The sequence below is a fragment of the Syngnathoides biaculeatus genome, chromosome 14 (genome assembly GCF_019802595.1).
Source record: "Syngnathoides biaculeatus isolate LvHL_M chromosome 14, ASM1980259v1, whole genome shotgun sequence".
NCBI lineage: Eukaryota > Metazoa > Chordata > Actinopteri > Syngnathiformes > Syngnathidae > Syngnathoides > Syngnathoides biaculeatus.
In genome coordinates this window covers 19,635,082-19,657,393 of record NC_084653.1, presented here as the reverse complement: position 1 = coordinate 19,657,393, position 22,312 = coordinate 19,635,082, and the positions used below count along the sequence as shown (strand labels likewise).

Below are 22,312 nucleotides of genomic sequence, written 5' to 3'. Positions count from 1 at the left end.
CTACAATAACGCTTCTTCGGATTCTTGTACATCTGTGTCTCAAATACGAGTTAGACTAGAAGACGACGAGAAAAGGTTACGGTTTCAAGCCAGTGTTAAGATTTTCAAATTTGGGTTTTGAATTAGGCTTTCAAGTCTTGTTTTAAGATTTGAAGCAAAGGTTGGGTTTTGAAATTAGGGTTTAAAGCCTCCTAAAGGTCCTTTTTCATCAAAATCCAAATTGTGGACCACTAAATACATAACGTAGGCCAAAATAAGTCGGTGACCTGGTGTAAGTTTCACATCTTTTGCATTCAATCTTTTAGCTTGAGTGCAAATACAAAGGTTTGCATCCCCTCTACAAGTGTAGATCTTCTATTTTTGGAGAAATACCTAAGCATTACCATATCAGACAGTAGTGATAGTATTGTATTACTGATCATTATTAATTATGGTGATAGGTAAGTGGTTGAAAACTCAGTGGCCTTTGCAAAACTGCATAATCCTGAACAGGTGCACCTTGGGTTTCCCTCAAAAGATTAAAAATGGACAATAGTTAACATGATGTCACACCAAGCACACTTACCCTAACATTAGGAGCTTCCATGGCAACCCGTGAAAACTTTTTTTTTAGTCCGAAACCTTGGTGTTCTTATTGATTCCGACTTGACTTTCAAGAGTCATATCGCATCCATCACAAAAACTGTCAAGAACCTCCGGTACGGGGGCGGACGCAAATGCAGGACTTCGAGGCCGAGGCATAACGTTCAGTGTGCTTTATTCCGGAAACTGGGTCAGACACGGTGTAGCAGTCCGACAAGGCAGAGGCACAGAAACGCTAGGCTAGGCGGGATCCGAAAGACGTACACCAAGGTCCGATGACTCTGGGGCAAACCAACAAACTCAACAGGACGGGATCAAACTAAAGGGCATAGAATCGCTCTGACCAAGGTTATTCTAACTTACGCATAGAAGCGGAGAGTCCCACAGGCAGCGAATGCAACAAAAGCAAAAGCTCCAATTTAAATTCCCATCTAATTACAGTCCGAATGTGAAACAGCTGTGAGAGGTGACAGGGGTCACCCCCCAGAGCAGTGGCCTGGCCACGCCCCTCTTGGCATTAGCCAAGCCTTGCTCATGACAAAAACTGCCTTTCATCATCTGGAGAACATATCTAGAGTGAAGGCTTGTATGTGTCAAGCAGACCAGGAAAAACACACCCATGCTTTTCTCTCAAGTAGACTTGACTACTCTAATGGTCTTCTGACTGGACTGGCTGCAATAAGTTGCCAAAAGAGGTGAGGTCACCCCCAAGTGTGAATGCTTTTAAAGCCATCTTGAAAACTGTTCTTTTTTTCTCATGCTTTTTAGAGTATTTCCACTTTTTAATCGCATTTCTTGGACTGTACGTGGTTTTAATTGTACTTTTTAAAAAATATATATTTATATTTTTCATTGTTATTTTTAATTAAATCTAATGTTTTACCTCTTTGTTTTCAAATACTTTTAATCACGTAAAGCACATTGAGTTACCCCGTGTATGAAATGCGCTTTACAAATAAATTTGCTTTGCTTTGCTTTTATTGGCGCAGCACGTTGCCCTGATTTCCGCTTGCCTTTGAAAAGGACCACATTGTAAGATTTATTTCTGAGTGCAAGGATACGTCGATGAAGAGGTTCAATGTGGAGAGACGCCTCCTGACTCTATTTTGACGCATTTCTTCAAGTAGGTTTCAAGTCTGTGTGTGTGTGTGTGTTTTGGGGGGTGGGAGAGGGGGCAATGTGTGTTGTTTTGTCCTTAAACTGCACTCGCCGTGGTGCATTTTTTTCACTTTGCGAGATGCTTCTGTGGTACATCTCGTACGTTGAACAACCTAGATGTTTTGTGGACATTAATACCATCCATCCATCCATTTTCTTAGCCGCTTATCCTCACAAGGGTCGCAGGGAGTGCTGGAGGCTATCCCATCTTTCAATGGGCAGGAAGCGGGGTACACCCTGAACTGGTTGCCAGCCAATCGCAGGGCACATAAAGACAAACAGCCGAACTCCCAATCACACCTACGGGCAATTTAGAGTGTCCAATTAATGTTGTTGCATGTTTTTGGGATGTGGGAGGAAACCGGAGTGCCCGGAAAAAACCCACGCAGGCACGGGGAAAACATGCAAACTCCATACAGGGAGGGCCGGGATCGGACCCAGGACCTCAGAACTGTGAGGCCAACACTTTCCAGCTGCTCCACCATGCCGCGGACATTAATACCATAGCTCTAAATTATGAGAACGAGTATTGTGGCCGGCCATAGTTGGAGTGTGTTCAGTTTAACACAGATTACGTGCGTCAGTGCTTCATGAATAGACAGTATAGACGTATCAAAAAATGTGTGCAGTTTAATATGCGGTGATAATATTTGTGCTCGCTCATGAATTTTATACACCCCACCCCTACAACGATACTTAACTACTGTATATTTATGATGTTGGATTTAACTGGGGTCAAATGTTTCCGAAATGTGCGTTAGAGATGAACTCCGCGGGCCAGTAAACCTGAAGTGATTGAATGGAGTCCCCTTCTAAAAATATGCTCCTCTCTTTTATGTCGTGTGTTACGAGTACTGGGTGAACAATCCAACACAACAATTGAACAATTCTGTTTCATGATGATATTAAGACCACCCCCCCCCCCCCCCACATCGAATGAAATGAACACTATAAATGCTTGGCCCAGCCACCGAGACATTGCCATCTGTCAACAGCCAATCAGAGCGAGGACGTTTCTCGCATTTCCATTGAGAAAATTAGCAAGTCAATCGGAGGAAAGCTTATTTACATGTCGCATGTTAATGAGAAATCACGCTGTCTCGATTGCCATGTGAAAAAGACTAGAATAGCTTGACAAAGGAGACCATTTCAAAACCAAATCTCCCTGCAAACTCAATAAAAGGACATCAAACATACATCCATTTACTTAGCCGCTTATCCTCACGAGGGTCGCGGGGAGTGCTGGAGCCTATCTCGGCTGATAACGGGCAGGAGGCGGGGTTCACCCTGAACTGGTTGCCAGCCAATCGCAGGGCACACAGAGACAAGCAACCGCACTCATAATCACACCTAGGGGCAATTTAGAGTGTTCAATTAATGTTGCATGTATTTGGGATGTGGGAGGAAACCGGAGTGCCCGGAGGAAACCCACGCAGTCACGGGGAGAACATGCAAAGTCCACACAGGCGGGTTCCAGGATTGAACCCGGGACCTCAGAATTGTGAGGCCGTCCAGGACATCAAACGTTATAAGAAGATAAAAATGTAATGGAAGGGGACTGTTAAGGTTCCAAACCAAGTTAAGAGTTGGAAAATAGGTTGTCAAATCTGATTTTAGGGTTTTAAAATTATGGGTTCAAGCCAAGGATACGGTTTCAAGTTCAGGTTTCTAGTTCAAGTTTTGGATTAAAGTTCCAAATCAGGAGTAGGGTTCAAAATTAGGGTTCATCATGAGAAGTAGAGTTTGAAATTGGGGTTTTAGACTAGTGTTAGGGTTTCAAACTAAGGTTCAACATTATGATGTCATGCTACGATGTCACAAAATGGGGTCCCACTGTCATGCCACTCTTAAAAGTCACACTACCAACCTTCAGGCTGCTTTTGAACAATGTAAGTGACATCAATGGTTCCCTTCCCTACTGCGCCTCAATTTTCCCGTTGATGCCGGTGTCCGAAAACATATCAGCAATTTTTTTAGCGCGTGATCGCCGTATGGAACCGAGAAAATCTGTTCAGGTTGGCCACCGCTGCTAAGGCTTCTCTGGGGTCGGGTCGTCTATGTCTGTCACTCACACCGTTGTTGTTGTTGTTGTTGTTGTTGTTCTCCCGACCAGAAACTAAAAGGAATGTTTGCACGCCTGCCAAGTCGGCTGAGCGAAAACAAGGCGAAGGAATCACCCACATAGCTGCATATTTGGTGGGTTTCAGATTAGGCTTTCAAGACTGGGTTAGAGTTGATGTCAGGGTTTCAAACCAAAGTTAGGGTTTTCAGACAAGGTACCAAGCAGATGTTGGCATTTCAAATCAGGGTTTCAAACCAGCGTTGGAGAAAAGGTTTCAAATTAAGGTTTTGAGGAAAAATTAGGGTTTTGTGAAAAAGTTTCTGTTCAAATTGGGATTTTGGCCACAAATTGGGGTTTCCACCAAACATTTGGGGTTGCAAGCCAGGGTTAGGGTTTACAATGAGCGTTCAAAAGCAGCAAGCTGTTCCACTGCGAGTTGCTATTTGTAGTCAATTTGATTGAGGATGCAGTGGCATCCCACAGGGATGGGCCGCACTGGCCCGCTTCATTAATGTGACATTTCACTTGAAGCTTTTACCTAATTAAAAAGCTGACGCCCCGCACGTCAGCACTTTGCTCTTTGGCGCCTTTCATTTCATCAGACAAAATGAGATGCGCAATAGCGTACAATCGGCCTCAGATTAACAGAAACAACACGAACGTGCTCTTGCGGATTACCAGTGCCGACGAGGACTTCATTTTGTCAAATCCCAAAGAGAACACCTACTTTGGCTCCACCGACGACGACAGCAAATTGTCTTTGTGTTTAGAATTCTACGCATGTTACGCGAAGACTAAATGTCTTTGCTGCTCATCTAAAACAAATTAGAGACAAAGGAACCATTGTGTGAGGTTTCGAAATCATCAAAGAACTGAAGACCGGTAAACTGCAAAGAACTCAATGCACATGTTTTTGTAACATTAAAAAAAACTTAGTCTTTACTGAAGTTAATCTCTAATCAATTAATGTTTTCAGAAAAATCAAAGACAATTTAGCTTCCAAAGAACCACATATATATTTCCATTAAAATTGGAGACAATTTATAGTGCTCCGATTTCATGACTCGCACAAATCCAGAGCAACGCTTGGTGCAAAGCTGCCGGGAGGTTTGGTAATTTTGCTGACCGGCGCACTGCCAGCACATTCAAAAGCTGGATGTCTGCGTTGATGTGGAAATTGTCACAGCCGTCATCAATCCTGTCCAATACAGGCGGCTCCTCTCATTCCTTCAAAATGTGGCGCATCAAGTCTCGGATGGAGTTTTTACGGAAGAGGAAGCAGAGATCCTTGCGTGACTGGAACATTAACGTTAGCGTACCTTTTTTAAATAGAGATTGAGCTGGTGAAAATTACTGGCAATGATTGATCCAATAGCCACGTGGTGCCCAGTACCTGGGATGAAATACAAAAAAAAACAATGATGATCATAATGAGTGGAACACTGGAGGACCAGTTAGCACAGATTCTTCACAGTTTTGAAGGCCGGGCTTCAAAACCTGACTCGCCTGTGCTCTCCCCACACCTGTGTGGGTTTTCTTCAGGTAATCCAGTTTCCTCCTACTGTCCAAAAACATGCATGGTAGGTTAACTGAAGACTAAATTGCCCATTGGTGCGGATGTGAGTGCGAATTGTTGTTTTTGTGTGCCCTGCACTTGCGATTGGGTGGCGATCAGTTCAGCGTGTCCCCCATCTCTCAGCCAAAGTCAGCTGAGTTAATGAGGTTTGTTTGTCACATTTCTGCTGGGCCAATTACTACTATATATTATACATTACAAGTGCACTCGTTGTAGTAGTCCCACCACGCTGCATCATTTGCACATCTAAGGAGTATCTGCACCATTTGCACAATCGACATTGTCCCACCCCCCTTTGCACAATGGAATTGAACTATTGCTCTATTAGGCATTCATATTTCTCTAATTGCAAGAGGACCCTGCATTTTTTGCATGATTGTCAAAGAAAAGTGTACTCGCAATGTCTTTATCTCAAAAGTATTCTCTGTTGTCGTACTAGAGCGGCTCAATCTACCGGAGATGAATTCCTTGTTTGTTTGTTTTTGACACACTTGGCAAAATAAATATGATTTTGATTCTGATTAAGAGAATGGACAGATGATAACAATGATGACAATAATGCATTCAACGCGTGGTCGATGCACGCTATTCACATTTATTCCGGTGGAACCATTTTTGAAAACTGTCCAAATGGTTCGCTTGGGCTATTTTGTTTCATTCCAGAGGTGTCTCATTTATTTCACAGCACACACAACTTAAATTTCTCAATAATCAATAAAGAGACAGCAAAGTAGAAAATCAGCCATGATGATGGCATTGAGCCGTCATCCGCATTATGTCATTCTAGTGGTGCAGAACCCAAACACTGCACCAGGGCGAGTCATCAAAGATCTTGCTTTGGAGATGCTGGACACTCAGTAAAACTAGCTAGAAATCACGATATTCAAGACTGAAGTGTTTCGATTACCGGGGAAACTCTGCTTCACCAGAGTATACGAGACGTTAACATGCAGCGAGCCAGCCTTTAAAAAGCGTGAGGCATATTGACGAACTGTTGAAATTCCAACACCGTTTACGTGATTTGGATGTAAAAACCTTCATATCAAAGCTGTAGGTCTGCACTTAAAGCACATCACTTCAAATCTGATGTGGTCAATGCTGCAAGTCACAATGATGAGTGAACTTTATGCATGAGCTGAGCTCATTCCCATTTCATTATCTGTAGTATTACTTTACATTTGAAAAACATCACGGTAAACCATCCATCCATCCATTATCTACCGCTTTTCTGGGTCGGTTCGCGGGGGAAGTAGCTTCAGCAGGGATACCAAGATTTCCCTTTCCCCAGCCACTTCTTCCAGTACCCGAGGCGTTCCCGAGCCAGCCGAGAGACATAGTCTCTCCAGCGTGTCCTGGGTCATCCTCGGGGTCTCTGTCCGGTGGGACATGGCCGGAACACCCCACCAGGGAGGCCCCAGCTCCTCTCAATGGGGAGGAGTAGCGGCTCGACACTGAGCCCCCTCCCGGATGACCGAGCTTCTCACCCTATCTCTAAGGGAGAGCCCAGACACCCTGCGGAGGAAACTCATTTCGGCCGACCAACCACCAATTAAAACTATCAAAATTGTGACTGCGGAAATAATGAGCTTTTCATCAGACCAGCAGTCTACCTTGGACCAAGCGTTAGCTCTGGTCCCAGAAAGTGTTAAGTTTAGACGGACTTTCAGTCACCAAATTGTCACCAATTGGACTCTCCTTCATCGCGCTGGTACGGCCATCTTGGCACAGGCTTGGTCTGTCAAATTAGAAAACATCCAGCCTACAAAAATAGAAGCCCGTAGCTTTCAATGAACTTAATGCATGTGTTTTGTCATCATCATTAAAGCCAACGTGTGTTTTCAAAAACATTAGATAATTTAGCCTTCAATGAACTTATTACACGTTTACATAAAAAAACAATGGTCAGCAAAAAACTTGATGTACTATCACATACATTTTAGTCTTCAAATAAGCTTAAAGTACATGTGCATTTCAAAGCGTAATGAATTTAACATATTTTGCTGCGATTTCGTAAACAAAACTTAAAGCCCCACTGACACAAAAAGCGTGATTTTTAGTATGTTTTTAATAAACGGAATGGACCCATCCGTTTTTTTCACCACAAAACATCATTTTGACATATATGGCTCTTTGTAACTCCCACCATGAAAATCCTCTTGAGGGATTTGTTTTGGAGAAGAAGCAGGAAGTGATGTTATCAGCAAGAGCGCAATCAGGCGGCCTCGTGTCTTTATACCAGATTTACCTACGGGAAGGTAGCTGATTGTTCCTTCGTGTTAGCCAAAATACCGGCTCGTATTGCTGGATACTGTTCGAACACTTGGGAGGATGGATTTACTTTTCATACTTTTCAAAAAGAGCCGGTTCGTCGTGAAAAATGGATTGCACGGGTGCAAAGGACGAGAGCTTCGTGGGTTCCAAATGACAGGTATTTGTGTATAGAGCTACTTCAAAAAAATAGTTTGGGGCGGGGGGTTGTGATCCACTCAGAATGCAACAAGAGATCCGCGTACATAAGTCAGAGGTGCTAAATGTGTCTGTGTCCGCTTCGGCCGGGTTGGCTAATACATACTGTTGGGGAGTCTGTTGTTAATTAGAAGTGATCCGCATATCCTCTAAATGTGGCTCGAAACGCTAGGGTAATATTTCCCCCGTTACTTCATTCGATTAAGAGACGTTATCTTCGAAAAGAGCTTCCGTGTCCCATCGCAGGTGCCACTACGTGTTTTCAATGGCGAATGTCCCGGTGTAACATCTGCTGACGACGTTGCAGGCAATAAGGCTACCACTTGGATATCGAACGAGACTTTGCGCACGGATGACGGGCTCTCCGCTCATATTTATTTTTTAGTATAGACATTGAAGTGAATAATGTTACATGTATTTATCATTACAATATGTATTTTAGAATGTTTATAGGGATGTCAGTGGGGGTTTAAAGACATGTATCATCTATTCATATTTATACATATGTAAACATGAACGAAGCATAAACATCAACTGTTGTAATCTTCGTCAACTTTGTGGTTACAAAAATTGTAGCCATTCAAAGTTATTTTGTCGCGGCACCGTTCGCCATTAACCCAAACTGGGCGGAAGCGTTCTGAACGGTTAAGCTAAATCCAGAGGCAGGTTAGCCATTAAGTTAACATTTGTTTATTGCTGGGGTTATGTTCCAGAAAACACTCGCAGTAAATGAAATCTCCTGTGCTTTAACGGAGGTGCGGGTATTTTATTTGCAACACAAGCACCATTTGCACCTGTGGCGACGTTTTAAACTACAGTTCTGAAGTAAATCAAGCTAAACGTTCTTCTTTACTTGCACTTGTTCCTGTCGATATTGTTACGAGTGAGTATCCGTCAGGCTAAGGTTGGTATTTGTGAATCTATTTTCAAAAAATAAAAATGGCTTGTTCTTTTAAACAGGTAAGATACTAAGCTTTCTTTATCTGCTACGCGAGCATTAATGAATCTATTTTCAAAAAATAAAAATGGCTTGTTCTTTTAAACAGGTAAGAAACTAAGCTTTCTTTATCTGCTACGCGAGCATTAGCCGTTGACCCTGCCGTCACAATGCAGTTGTCGGTGCTTTCACGCCGCAATCAACTGAACTACAATGCCTCACGAAAAGAAAATCTGTTTAAAAAAAAAAAAAAAAAAATGAACCGCGATATAGAGCGAGATTACCGCAGACAGGATTTCATCTACCAACGGAAGGTATGCGTTCCTCCAAACATCAAAGACAATTTGGGGACGTCCATGAACCCGCTAAACCCGCATTCCCACCATGCTCACAATATGCTGGCGAAAGCATCTTCAATGAGCTGCTTTGCTTCCCAAAGCTTCTGGAGGATGCCGCCGCGCACACACGCACACGCACACACATGGTTGAATGGGAATAGTGTTCCTGCCCCCACAATGGCCGCCTCCGTCGAGAACTTTCTCCTCCACCTCTTTTCTTCGCACCAGGGATGCCGGAGAAAAGGCACATACATGCCTTCACGTCCACTTTGCACAAACACAAAGACACTCACGCACGTGCACGCGGGAAAATAGACTCATACACACACGCACATAGAAATACACGCACGTACGCGCGTGTGTGTGTGTGTGCGTGCACACACGAGTAGACACGCAACACACGTTAACACATAGACACACATGTTGTACTGCATTTTAATCCCACACACAGACCACTCATTCATACTTAAGCGCACACACATACAGAAAAACGTGCATGTATGTACAGTAGCTAGGTATGTACAGACACACAAACACACAACAAGTTGTGGCATTTCGACATTATTATTTAGCGTTTATTCTTCTATCGGTTAATCGGAACGTTACCCTTGAGCCAGTGAAACCCGAGCGGCCCTTTACACGCAAACAGTGGCGGCTAATGGCGAGGTAATTAGCATAATTAGCATTGTTAGCGCAGATTAGGTTGCTGCGGCGGCTGCGTACGGTTTCACATTATACTGAAGTTGAGTGTCATGATGGGCACAAAGGGAGAAAAAGGGGAGAGGGAGGGCCACTCGGGATAATGCGCGCAGACGACGAGGTGAAGAGAGAAATTGCGGGGTTCTTGCATAGATTTGAAGAGAAGATGAGACACGCCGGCGGGATTTAACAGCGCACCTGACCGAGGCACCTTTCTGGACCGGGAGGGTCCACGTTCTGAGCAAAGGCAATGTTTGGACATTGAATTCGTAATGAGTTCGTTTCTCAAACGATTTTACTTTTTTTTTGTCAAAGGCAAAAAAATGTGCAGCCATCACGGAATATTAAAAGATGGCTTGCAACCAGTTCAGGGTGTACCCTGCCTCCTGCCCAATGACTGCTGGCATAGGCTCCCTTGTGAGGATAAGCAGCTCAGAAAATGTATGTGTGTGTGTGTATCTATATATCCATATATATATATATATAAATAATATTTTTATGGACAGTGGAGCTGCCTCTGACCACCAAAAAGAAATCCATACATCCATCCATTTTCTTTGCGGCTTATCCTCACAAAGGTCGCGGGAAGTGCCGGAGCCTATCCCAGCTGTCAAGGGGCAGGAGGCGGGGTACACCCTGAACTGGTCGCCAGCCAATCGCAGGGCACATGGAGACAAACAGCCGCACTCACAATCACACCTCGGGGCAATTTAGAGTGTCCAATTAATGTTACATGTTTTGGGGATGTGGGAGGAAATCGGAGTGCCCGGAGAAAACCCACACAGGCACGGGGAGGACATACAAACTCCACACAGGCAGGGCCGGGATCGAACTCAGAACTTAGAACTGTGAGGCCAACACTTTACCAGCTGAGTCACTTTGCTGCCCCAAAAAGAAATTCATGCGTAAAAAGAAGCAGTGAGCTAAAACTAACGCAGAAATAAATGAGGACTGCTAATCATAACAGAGGCGGCACGGTGGAGCAGGTGCTTAAGCGTTGGCCTCACAGTTGTGAGGACCCGGGTTCAATAGCACCCCCCCCCCCCCCCTTTGGAGTTTGCATGTTCTCCCCATACCTGCGTGGTTTTTTCCGGGCACTCTGGTTTCCGCCCGTAGGTGTGATTGTGAGTGCGGCTGTTGTCTGTCCACATGTGCACTGCGATTGGCTGCCAACCAGTTCAGGGTGTACCCTGCCTCTTGCCCGTTGACAACTGGGATAGGCTCCAGCACTCCCCGCGACCCTTGTGAGGATAAGTAGCAAAGAAAATGGCTGAATGGATGGATGGATAATCATAATTGTGTTTAAATTGGCATACTTAAATCAGAGACCACACTAAGAGTCCAGTCAGGGAAAGGTGGGAGGGATTCGGTGGAAAATAAAAAAAAAAAAAAAAAAAACATTTTTGAGGCAAGGGCGTGCTGTATGTTTTTGTTCAAATCCTACATTCCAACCAAGTCCTTTAATGGATATGAAATGTTCCATCTTTCTTCGAAAGGAGATACTGTTAAAATAATAAATATTCAGTTACGGCTACTATACACTCAGTAAAGCGCGCACAGCACCACATTCCAGGAGATGATTATCGGATGGTGTCACACATCAAGTACTTTATTGATTTTCAGAGAGATCTTTGTCAGGATGCTCAGAGTAAAGGTCACGTGAATGTCCCCAAGCCAGGAGCAAGAGCACGCTTGATTTTTACATCGTCCATGTCAACCGCTGCCGTGTATTGAAGGTATTTATTGATTTTGCAAATTGCTACCTGATTTTAAACTTCAGATGATGATGCGATACCAGGAGTGATTTTACATGTCAAACCCTGCCAGGAAGGCAGCAAGAAGCTTATTGATTTGATTATTGAGTTTATTGATTTTGTATTTCTGTGTTGATTTCTTCCAGCTCTTTATTTTTATTTTTTTAATACACAATACCATGAGACAGAACGTTATTGATTTAGTATCATCCATGTCAATTGTTGCAATACCTTTACACCTCACATACCAGGAGCGAAAACTCTTTATTGATTTGGCAAAATGCTGCCGGATCTTCACATCTAAGATGCTCGTGTGCTATGACGGAAGAAAGAAACCCTTTGATTTTACATCTTCCATACCAATTACTGCCAAATAATTGTACCAGCGGGACCAGGAGCCCTATTAAGTTTTACATATTGCTGCCGGATCGTAAACATCGAATGATTGTACACACTTAACTTATTGATTTTACATCTACCGTGTCAGTTCACACTAGCTCTTTAATCTTCAGATAAAAGCGAGAGCCCGATTGGTTTTTATTCATATTTAAACCATAATTACTGCCTTCAATGATGAAAAAAAAGGTCTAATGGTTAGGTTTTTTTTTTTTTTAATGTTTGACTTGAAGAAATATAATAGCACGCATATCCATTGGAATTTGATAAATGATGTCACCACTATTAACTGGACAAATAACAGTATAATTATTTGTCATTATCTATCTATCTATCTATCTATCTATCTATATCTATCTATCTATCTATCTATCTATCTATCTATCTATCTATCTTATTACCTTGGATGGACGTTTGCGCATAACCAGCGACGCAGCGATAACTTACTTTCAGAATCCATTATTCAACCCATTATCGGATAGATTAATCATAATCGGATTAAAATGGATTTTTGCATCATAAAACAACAAACCGTCCACAAAATGTCCACTTGGGGTCACCATCTTAAAGGGGAAATCCATGGCTTTGCATGAACAAAGTATCCAATAGGTCATGTAATATTTACCCTATTTTGACAATGTGATGTTAAATCTCACATAGCGCCTACTTGCTAACCAGCTTTCTGTTAGCCAGTTTGCGTTTCTAGAAGCTGGCCGTTAGTTGTGCATGGCCGTAGAAGCTTTTGTATGAATGTGCTTATTACGTATTTATTTTGTTCTGTCTATCCATGGGTGGCACGATGGCTCAGCTGGAACGTTTTGGCGTACACCGCCTCCTGCCCGTTGACAGCTGGGATAGGCTCCAGCACTCCCCGCGACCCTCGTGAGGATAAGCGGCAAAGAAAATGGATGGATGGATATCTATCTATGAGAAATTGCCCATTTTGGTCAAGATCACACATGGATTGTTCAAGCGACGTAGCTATTAAAATCCACTTTCACTTTTGAAAACAATGATCAACATTTTCCCCTATTTTCTGACAGATGCTAAAAGCCAAACCAGAAGCGGAATTGTATCATTTTGGGGAAAAAATAATAATAATACTCAGTTTAATGTACGAGGAAAATAATGGTTATTCGCAGCCATAGTAAGAATAACTTTGAATGAACCTGTTCTATCCTAAGCACCTGCAGAAGAGTACATCAAATTAGTACCCCTTTGTTTGCGTGAATCGGAAGCCAAGATGGAGCTCTCAGTTTCAAAAAGGTTTTGCAAGTATATCACTCCCTCGTCACTCCAAAATATTTTGTATTAAATTTGTATGCAAGATAAATTTACATCTGAAGATTCGATTAAATCGGTCCAACATTCGATAAATCAATTCTCAAAATCTAGTGACAGCCCGAGTCGCCGCTATCAAGTGCGAGGGGAAACTGGAAAAAGCAACAACATCCTTGCCACTGTGAACCAATCCGTTAACACGAGCCAGGACGGAAAGAGCATCAACGCGTCCGATCCGGTTCCCCTCGACATCAAACTTTCATACCCGTCCAGACGACGACGACCCGGCGGCCCCGGTGACCCAGACGAGCGCCACCTGTTTAAATATGCCTCATTGCAAATTTGATGAACGCCGACAGTGTTGGTTTAAAAAAAAAAAAAAAAAAAATCAATAATAAATGCTGACATCAGACGCCGCGGTGGTACGGTGGACCCTCTGGAGCGGCGGCAACAAAAGGAGCCGGAACAAAGGCGGCTTGGAGAAAGTGGAGCTGGTCTGGACGGCCAACTTTCCCCTCCCGAACACCACAAAGTGATCCCCCCCCCAAAACAGCACGAGAAGCTGTCAAGAGCCCTCATAAATTCATCATGCGCGATGAGCTGCTTTCCATGTGAAAGGGACGACCCGGGATACCCCGACGACAAAAACAACGCTAATCCGCCGTAAGACAAGCGGGCTCGCTCGCTAAAACTAACAATCGTGCGAGACTTCACACGTGGCCATAATAGAGATAGGAATTAATAGTGAGTACGACGACTTGCAGTATATACTTTAAGCTATTTTTATACAGACAGCCTTTGTTCAGATTCACACATGCATATATTGTATGTTATTCTATTTTAAATCATTGATATGCGGACGCGCATTGTTGACGCTCACGCTGCTGATTGTTAGCATTCCACGTTTTGTCTGTGACGCTGCCATTTATTGTTGCTGCTCTCCACAGTCACTTGTTTCCATGGAATCTATTTACTGAGGTTGTTTGCCATACACATTTGCATCAATAGTAATATAGTGAGGTTTTTATTATATTGATACAGTTGCTCTTTGATCAATGTCTATTTTTCAAGAAGCAATCCTGGTGCAATTCCTGCTGGATTATTCTGTGAGGGGTTTCAAACTCGTTTTTTTTTCTTTTTTGCAAGCCACATTATTGTTACAGTTTCCCTCAGAGGGCCATTATCACTCTGAAACCCCAAAAATGTTTCATCATAGTATTACATATACTTGACAATATAATCAATAACTCATTTTGAAATCAGAAATCCACGATAATAGTTTGTTCAACTATTGTTCAAGGTGCTGTAAAAAAGGGATTTCATGACAAATAACGCTTATGGTATTTCGACATTATTATTTATTACATATGATGATTTGAAATTTTGATCCAGATTTTGGTATACCTCAAACGATGTGCTTTCACAGGCCCCATAAAAGTGGTAGTCACGTCTACATTTATAGTGTTTATTGATACATATATATGTATGTACAGTGTAGAACTGCTTACTATTCTTATATTTACAGTATTTCTATACTGTATTTACGGTTCCTTTTTGATACATTGAGCAGTATAGTGGGGGTGATTATTATGCGTCCATCCATTCATTTTCTTCACCGCTTATCCTCACCAGGGTCGCGGGGAGTGCTGGAGCCTATCCCAGCTGTCAATGGGCAGGAGGCAGGGTACAGCCTGATCTGGTTGCCAGCCAATGACTATGATGCACTTTTTTTACATTTTTGTATCTGCAGTATTTGATTAAGTACAGCATTCATTCATCCAGTCATCCATTTTCTGAGCCGCTTATCCTCATAAGGGTCACTGGAGCCTATCCCGCCTATCTTCGGACAGGTGGTGCGGTACATGCTGAACGGCTTGCCAGCCAATCCCAGAAGTATACATTCTTGTTTACATATACAGATGTTGGATAAAACGAAATATTAATTTTTATTTTGAGCTTCCACGGCACAGTGGTTGACCGGTTAGCGCATCTGCCTCACAGTTCATGAGCACCGGGGTTTAAATCCTAGACCTGCCTGTGTGGAGTTTCCATGTTCACCCGTGCTCTGTGTGGGTTTTCTCCGAGTACTCTGCTTTCCTCCCACACCCCTAAAATATGCATGCTAGGTCAATGGAAGACTAAATTGTGCTAAGGGGGGGCAACGTGATTATGGATTGTTGTTTATCACTCATATGTGACATATGGGGGGCACAATGAAGCAGCTGGTAAAGCGTTGGCCTCACAGTTCTGAGGACTCGGGTTCAATTCCCGCCCCGCCTGTGTGGAGTTTGCATGTTCTCCCCGTGCCTGCGTGGGTTTTCTTCGGGCACTCCGGTTTCCTCCCACATCCCAAAAACATGCAACATTAATTGGACACTCTAAATTGGCCGTAGGTGTGATCATGAGTGCGACTGTTTGTCTCTATGTGCCCTGCGATTGGCTGGCAACCAGTTCAGGGTGTACTCCGCCTCCTGCCCGTTGACAGCTGGGATAGGCTCCAGCACTCCCCGCGACCCTCGTGAGGATAAGCAGCAAAGAAAATGGATGGATGTATGTGCCATTTGACTGGCTGGCGACCACTTTAGGGTGTACCTCGCCTCTCGCCCCGAGTCAGCCGGGATACACAATTTGCTATTCATATCTGGATGGTATTTATTGATATGAGCAATGTTGCTGACTACTCTTGCTGCTATCGGCATTCACTTCTGAATATGCTCTATGTTTTTGTTCGTGATCAGTTTGCCATTGACCTTGAGATATTTAGTGTTTATTTAGTATTCAGGTAGTTTCCCAAATTCATCCAGATATGTATAGCATGAATTGATACTCAATATTTTTTCCACGCTACATGATACTTTTCTTACTACTGATAACATTAAGCAATATGTTAGATCAGATTACATGCAGTCTGCATATACAACACCTGGAAAAAAATTAAATTTGGTTGTGAATGAAAATGTCTGGAAATTGCATTCTTCTGCATTAAGTCTACAAAATAATGAAGAGATTAAATAGCTGCATATGAAATTGAATCTGAACTCATCATTTTATCATCATAAAATCAGATGAAAGAAATGACTACATAGCAAAACAATATGAATTATGTACACAAAGAAGATGATAGTGATAAATAAAGTTGGTGTATCAATGCGATACATGATGACATCCATATTTTAATCTCTTTTCCCATCTGGAAACAGCTTCTTTTGGAAAATGAAAGAAATTCTCCCCCATCAAGCCAAGAAATACGAATACGAAAATAATAAGACGAATATCTGCCAGGCTGCTGGGCTGCACTCGAGAGCCATTTGAGCGTTAATGAATAATAAAGGCCTCTTCATTAAAGGCGCTCAAGCAACAGTCTCAATTAAACAGCAAATGAAAGGGCTCCTTTTTAAAAAATGTGCTCAAGGCTGAACAATGCAAAAAAAAAAAAACAATATTTGACTTATTTTATCTTATTCTCATTTGTAAAACAATCAACAACAACACACACACACACACACACACGCAAACCGAACAGGAATCAACAGCAGCAATAACCATTTTCGTGTTTGTCAACCTGCTCTGCAGCAGCACAGCGCACCTGGCTGCTCAACACTGCCCCCTGTCGCCCTCTACTCACCCTTGCCAGATATTCGAACACCTCAACAACTATTTTCCTTTGTTTGACAGGTCAAGAGGAAGAAAAACGCATTTTTAAATCAATTTAACGGTAAATAACCGGCTTTTTAATCCAGGATCACTTGTCAAATATGACTATCATGGCTACTTTCAATGCACATGTAGTCATTAAAAAAAGATTCAAAATTCAAAAATGAAATAAAATGAACGCTAAATAACTAACTTATCTTTAACACTTTTTTAAATAAATAATTGACTCTGCTTTATATTCACAAGTCCAGTAGTTCCAGCAAAGATTTTTGGTTTGTTTTTTTTTTGTTTTTTTGTACATATATATGTAAAAACGTGCATTTTTGTGCACACAATACACGCAGTTAACAACAATTTTGCAAGGAGTTTCAAGTGTTTATCAGCAGCCTTTTAAAGCGGTTCTCTGCGCTAAGTTTTTGGGGGTGTCCACTCGAGTGCGAGGGTGGCTGCCAGCCACCCACAAACAGCCCTTCTGATGGCGGGATGCAACGTGAGTGGAAAGTCAAAAGTGGACCTGGAAACGTGCGTTGATTGGGGAAAGTCTTGCAAGTTTGAAAAAATATATATAAGAACCCACCACCTTCGTGCAACAAAGTGCCGCCACAAAAGTGCACGGCACCCAGGTATCGGCAAAGATCCGCGGCTTACCTTTTCAGATGTTCCTCGCGTCCAAAAAAAAATGGTAACAATGAAGCAAATAACGTTGATGGTCGTGGTGATCCAAGAGAGCGGTGCGCTCCGGATGCCGTGCCCGCCTAGAGTGTCCTTCTCTCGGCGATCTGCAGCGGAAGACTGCGCTGAGCTCCTCCGCGAGGTCCGGACCAAACCGCCACGGAGAAACAGGACGGCGGGGGCCCGTTGAGTGGAGGGTGGGGGGTGCGCGAGCACGACCCCCAAATGGGGTGCGCGCCGCGTGCGCGCGCACACCTGAGAGGAGGGAGGATAACATGACCTCGTGGGAATTTTCACGACGATCTCTCTCGAATTCAACGAGACAAAGAGTCGCTCGGAAGGCATTCAAACGTGCAGTTCAGTCTATTTGTTATTAATTATACTATAGATATGATCCATATCAACAGGTTTTCCAGATAACACTACCCTACACTGTCACATTGCACTAATTGTGCAAATATTGTACTCATGGATACAAAATTTGATCCATCAGCGCATCTAAAAAAAAAAAACCCAGATTTTCAAAGTAGATCTAACGATGCTTGAGTGTTGTGTTTGGTCTCGAATCGAGTCGGGATACCATTTTGGAGCCAAAATGTGGTTGCTCACTGTGCCGCCCTCCATCATTTGTAGATGATGTAATTTATCATCTATAGAGTGAACATTGCAAAGGAAATATTCTTTTTTTATTTTTTTTTTTAGAAGCGCGGGGTTCTGCAGGGTTCTGCACATCGACAGCCGTGGTTCTGCTTGTGGCATGCAGCCAAACTGCTTCACAAGGCAACATAATGATCTTTACATTACGGGCAAAGAAAAATTCTTGACCTGGATTAAAATAATTCAGATTTGGGGTTGACATCACATAAAAAGAATTAAATGTTTTTTTTTCCTGAGGAAAAAAAAATGACATGAGAAAGGATTCAGATGGCACCAAAAGAAACTTGTCAGTTCAGCTCTTACATCAGTTTTAACCTTTCCCTTATTTTACTATGATTCTAATGATTATTTTTATATACGTCGTCAATCTACAAAATAAATTTAGAGGTACCTTCAGCAGAGACACTTAATTGTTTACTAATCAATATTATAATATCCCATCAAGTTACAGCATGGGGCGTTTAAGAAAAAACAAGTTAAAATGAATCAATCTATTTAATTATTAATTCTTTTGTGTGTAAAATTGGCTTTCGGTGTGCTTGGTTAAAAAAAAGTGTCTCTTCAAGCAATGTAAAACGGTTACGGCGAATGTTTAGATTAACTCCGTTTCCCGGCATGCCTTGTGCGGAAGTGGACTCCGGAAGCAGCCGTCAAGCAACAACAGCTTGCGCAAAGTGGGCATGCGCGGCCAGACGTGGCAACGCAGCGGCATGATGGCCTTTCGGAACATCTCTGGCAGTCGGATGACAGACGGGAAAATGTTCGGTGTGCTGTTCCTGGTGAGTCTCGGGAGCTTTTGAAGGTTAAATTGAATTAATAGTGAGTACTTTGCGGCGTGGGTCTTCTGCTGCGGACGTTGTGGGTTGTTTTGTGGCGTGTATTATGTGAAGGAATCCAGTAGAGTTAAGCTAGCCTTTCAAGTGGTGTAGAGGAGGCTAGTTGAAGTTGACAAGCTGGACCCAACTTTGCGACCGCATTTGATGCGTGGTGATGGAGGTAGAACCGCAAGAAGTACCGGCTGTTTGTGTGGCGCTTTACCCTGCGCTTGACTTGTGCTCGCTGGTCGCCCACCTTCGATGCGTTAGCGAGGAGGTCATTGCAGCAAAATACCTGCTGAGCTAATTTGACTTTTATTTTTTTTTAAATTACTTAGTAGTTTCTAAGGTGTTAATTAATACTTCATTTTGCAGAGGCGAATTGGCAGCATTTTATTTTATTTTATTTTTGTATTTGTGATGGGGAATATACACGGGGGTTCAATTAGGTGTTGTAGACTCTTTTGTTTGTGAAATGAAGGAGATTATCAAAGATGATATGAAAAGGAAATCGTCTCCTCGAAAAGTGTGGGAGGGCAAGGTCTAGTCCTCCTTTTTAGTTGTATACTGAATAAGACGTTTAAGTTTCAATCAAAAGCTGAAAATGAGACAAAAGTTCAGCATTCCATCTTTTCCATCACACTCTTGCATTCATTTGAAATGCATGTTCATTTGGGTTAAGGTCTGGTGATCGACCTAATTAATTGAGCACTGAATTATCTAAGATTTTCCAAATAGATAAAAAAACTGAAATATCACCCCGTCATATGTATTCACACACCCTTTACTCAATATTTAGTAGAATCAGCCCGCTGAGCTCATTCAGCCATGATTCTGTTGGGGAACAGTCACGGAGTTGTTCTGAACCCACTCCATTGGCAGTTTACCTTGCACTTTGGGTGATTTGGATGAGTCTGAGATTCCGAGCACTCTGGAGAAGATTTTAGTCCAGGGTATCCCTCTATATGGCCATATTCATCATGTGTCCTCAACCAGTCTTCCTCTCCCTGCAGCTGAAGAACACCTCCACAGGAGGATGCTGCCACCACTAATCTTCACCGTTGGGACGATTGGACGGCTATATGAGCAGTGCCTAGTTTTTGCCACACATGCCACCTTAGACTGAGGCCCACAATTTCCATCTTGGTCTCATCAAACCAGATAATCTTATTGTTCACCCACTTGTAGTCCCTCAGGTGTTTTGTTTTTATATGTATTTTTTTTTAAGAAAACTCCATACAGGCTTTCATGTGTCCTGAACTGAGAAGAGGCTTCCAATGGGCCACTATGGCATAAGCACCAACTGGTGGAGGGCTGCAGTGATGCTTGACTTTCTAGAACCTTCTCTGACCTCCCAGCTGCATCTCTGAAGCTCAGGCACAGTGATCTTCTCCCTCAATTGCTCAGTTTGGTTGGACCGACAGCTCTAGGAAGGTTTCCAGTCTTCCCCAACGTCTTCCATTTTAGGATTATGATGCCCACTGTGTTCTTAGGAACCTTCAGTGCAACATGTGCCTTGCCACGATTCGGTCTCTCAGCTCTTCAGGCAGTTCTTTTGACCTCATTATTCTCATTTGCGCTGACATGCACTGTGAGCTGTGATGTCTTATATAGTCGTGCGTGTGGCTTTCCAAGTTCAGTCAGTATAAACCAGGGGTGCTCAATGCATCGATCGGCCCCTCCCCCGCTTTTAAAGATGTACATTTATAATTACAAATGTTACAGTACTTACGCAGCCCAACAACGTGTTTGTTAATGACAGCGTCCACCACCTCTGCTTGAGTTAGCGACGCAGTCTGGGCAACGTAGAGCTAAGATGAGCTAGACATGCTGCTTATGTTTGCTTTTGATATTAATCGAAAAAGTTACAAAAGAATGGCTGTTGTTTTAAGATGCAAATGACTGTTGGAGTATGTGAATAATCACAGAAAAAGTGGTTAAACTGGATGAGAGTTTCCATTTTCTGAGTGGGAAAGGTTTGGTCTGAAGCCAAAGTAGAAAGTGCAGGATGAGATGGTGTGTAATTTTAAAATTCCACCTTGGCACAGCCTGATCCAGGAAAAAGCACAGACAATACAGTGCACAAAAAGCTAATTCTGTATTTTAAATATAGAGGCAACATAACATTCACCTTAAAACGGTCTGGGAGCATCATCATCATTGCGAGAGGCTGGCTGCTTGAAAAGTAGATCTTGGGGTAAAAAAAAGTCTGGGCACCCCTGGTATAAACAAACACAGCTGGACTCTAATGAATGTGTAGATTCATCTTAACGGTGGTTAAACGATGGACAGCACCTGAGTTAAATATTAGTATCGCAGAAAAGGGTCTGATTACTAATGGCGGATATTTCAGTTTTTTTTTTTTTTTTTTATAAATCAGCAAAAAATTCAGCCTGTATGTAGATTTAATGAGGACAAACAGTGAATGTAAATGGTTTTATCAAAGGACTATAATATGACAAAGAGTGGGGAATGTAAGTAGGTCTGAATATTTTCAAAGTCATATTTAAATGGATTAAGGATGAAAAAATGCATAAATAATATAGTATGTCAGCATTTAGTACCAGTCGTGTTGTCCTTCATGTGTATACTTTTTGGAGTGGTTGTATATTATGTCATGTAATTCATTCTGACACAGTCCTGTCCATGCTTGACCCTCTTTTGTGTTGTCTTTTGCAAACATAGATGGTACAAGGGTTTGATGTGTACTTTGTACTTTTATTTGTTGTGCACACTAGGTGACATAATGACCAACTCAATATTTGTATTCAGTCACACACATCAGTTGTTAAGTTGTGAAAGAGGATAGAAAACCGGAAAGAAAAACAAATTCTATGGGGTAAAAATGTCTTCTTAAGAAGGAAGAAGTCACTTGAGGTTGGGTGGTCGTAATACTACAAAATTAAAGTCGTATTTTTTTTGTTAAGAGAAGTTGTAAAATTATTAGATTAAGGTCGTATTTCTTAAACGGAAGAAGTATGCAACATTTAAAAAAATGAGACTGGTGTTTTTTTTTAGAGGGGGACAACTGCATTGAATGTGGAAAGCATATTTTACTTTAGAAATGTATATTTTATAAAATTTGAGATAAAAGTTTTCTTTTAGTTCAGCAAAGTCTTTTTACAGGAAGTCCTTCATTAGACAAAAAACCTGGGATAAAATTTAGTACCATAAAAGATTCATGTATTTTGTACAATTATTGAAGTTGTACTTTTTAAACGAACATGTCAATTTACAAGATTTGTTAATGTGAAATGTGAAAACC

The 22,312-nt window shown here is 42.3% G+C and overlaps 1 protein-coding gene and 1 long non-coding RNA gene across 2 annotated transcripts in view; both read left to right on the top strand.

Moving 5' to 3' along the window:
• Positions 1 to 625: 625 nt before the first annotated feature.
• Positions 626 to 14,197, top strand: LOC133512398 (uncharacterized). The gene is made up of 4 exons (XR_009798179.1): positions 626 to 1,277; positions 1,572 to 1,705; positions 11,442 to 11,554; positions 13,364 to 14,197. It is a non-coding gene; the product is annotated as an uncharacterized LOC133512398 (long non-coding RNA).
• Positions 14,198 to 18,871: 4,674 nt separating this feature from the next.
• Positions 18,872 to 22,312, top strand: part of pdia5 (protein disulfide isomerase family A, member 5) — a 46,842-nt gene continuing 43,401 nt past the window's right edge. Inside the window, exon 1 of the mRNA XM_061841847.1 lies at positions 18,872 to 19,011. Within this exon, the coding sequence (XP_061697831.1) occupies positions 18,913 to 19,011 (99 nt within the window). The 5' untranslated portion in view covers positions 18,872 to 18,912. The remainder of the gene's footprint in view (positions 19,012 to 22,312) is intronic.